Source organism: Bison bison, unplaced genomic scaffold (genome assembly GCF_000754665.1).
Source record: "Bison bison bison isolate TAMUID 2011002044 unplaced genomic scaffold, Bison_UMD1.0 scf7180017864516, whole genome shotgun sequence".
NCBI classification, from domain to species: Eukaryota; Metazoa; Chordata; class Mammalia; order Artiodactyla; family Bovidae; genus Bison; species Bison bison.
Genome location: NW_011495069.1, coordinates 9,754,856 through 9,755,273, shown reverse-complemented (window position 1 = coordinate 9,755,273; position 418 = coordinate 9,754,856). Strand labels below are relative to the sequence as shown.

At 72.2% G+C, this 418-nt stretch overlaps 1 protein-coding gene across 1 annotated transcript in view; it reads left to right on the top strand.

The window, feature by feature from the left end:
* AHDC1 (AT hook, DNA binding motif, containing 1) overlaps positions 1–418 on the top strand; it is a 31,013-nt gene that overhangs the window by 15,612 nt on the left and 14,983 nt on the right. The window contains exon 6 of the mRNA XM_010830259.1: positions 10–415. Within this exon, the coding sequence (XP_010828561.1) occupies positions 10–415 (406 nt within the window). The remainder of the gene's footprint in view (positions 1–9; positions 416–418) is intronic.

Here is a 418-nt window from a genome sequence, read left to right as displayed (position 1 = left end):
TTCTCCGAGAACCCGCGCCCACCCCCACGCCGGGACCCCAGCACCCGGCGCCCACCAGTCCTTGCCAAGGGGGACGACCCGCTGCCCCCGAGGGCGGCCCGTCCTGTCTCCCAGGCCCGCTGCCCCACACCCGCGGGAGACAACAGCAGCAGCTCCCGAAGGCACTGGGACAACGGGCGGGCGACCCTGCGTCCAGTGGTCCAGCTGATCGACATCATGAAGGACCTGACCCGGCTCTCCCAGGACCTGCAGCACAGCGGCGTGCACCTGGACTGTGGTGGTCTCCGGCTCAGCCGCCCCCCTGCCCCACCCCCCGGGGACCTGCAGTACAGCTTCTTCTCCTCGCCCAGCCTGGCCAACAGCATCCGCAGCCCGGAGGAGCGGGCCACCCCCCACGCCAAGTCCGAGAGGCCCAGCC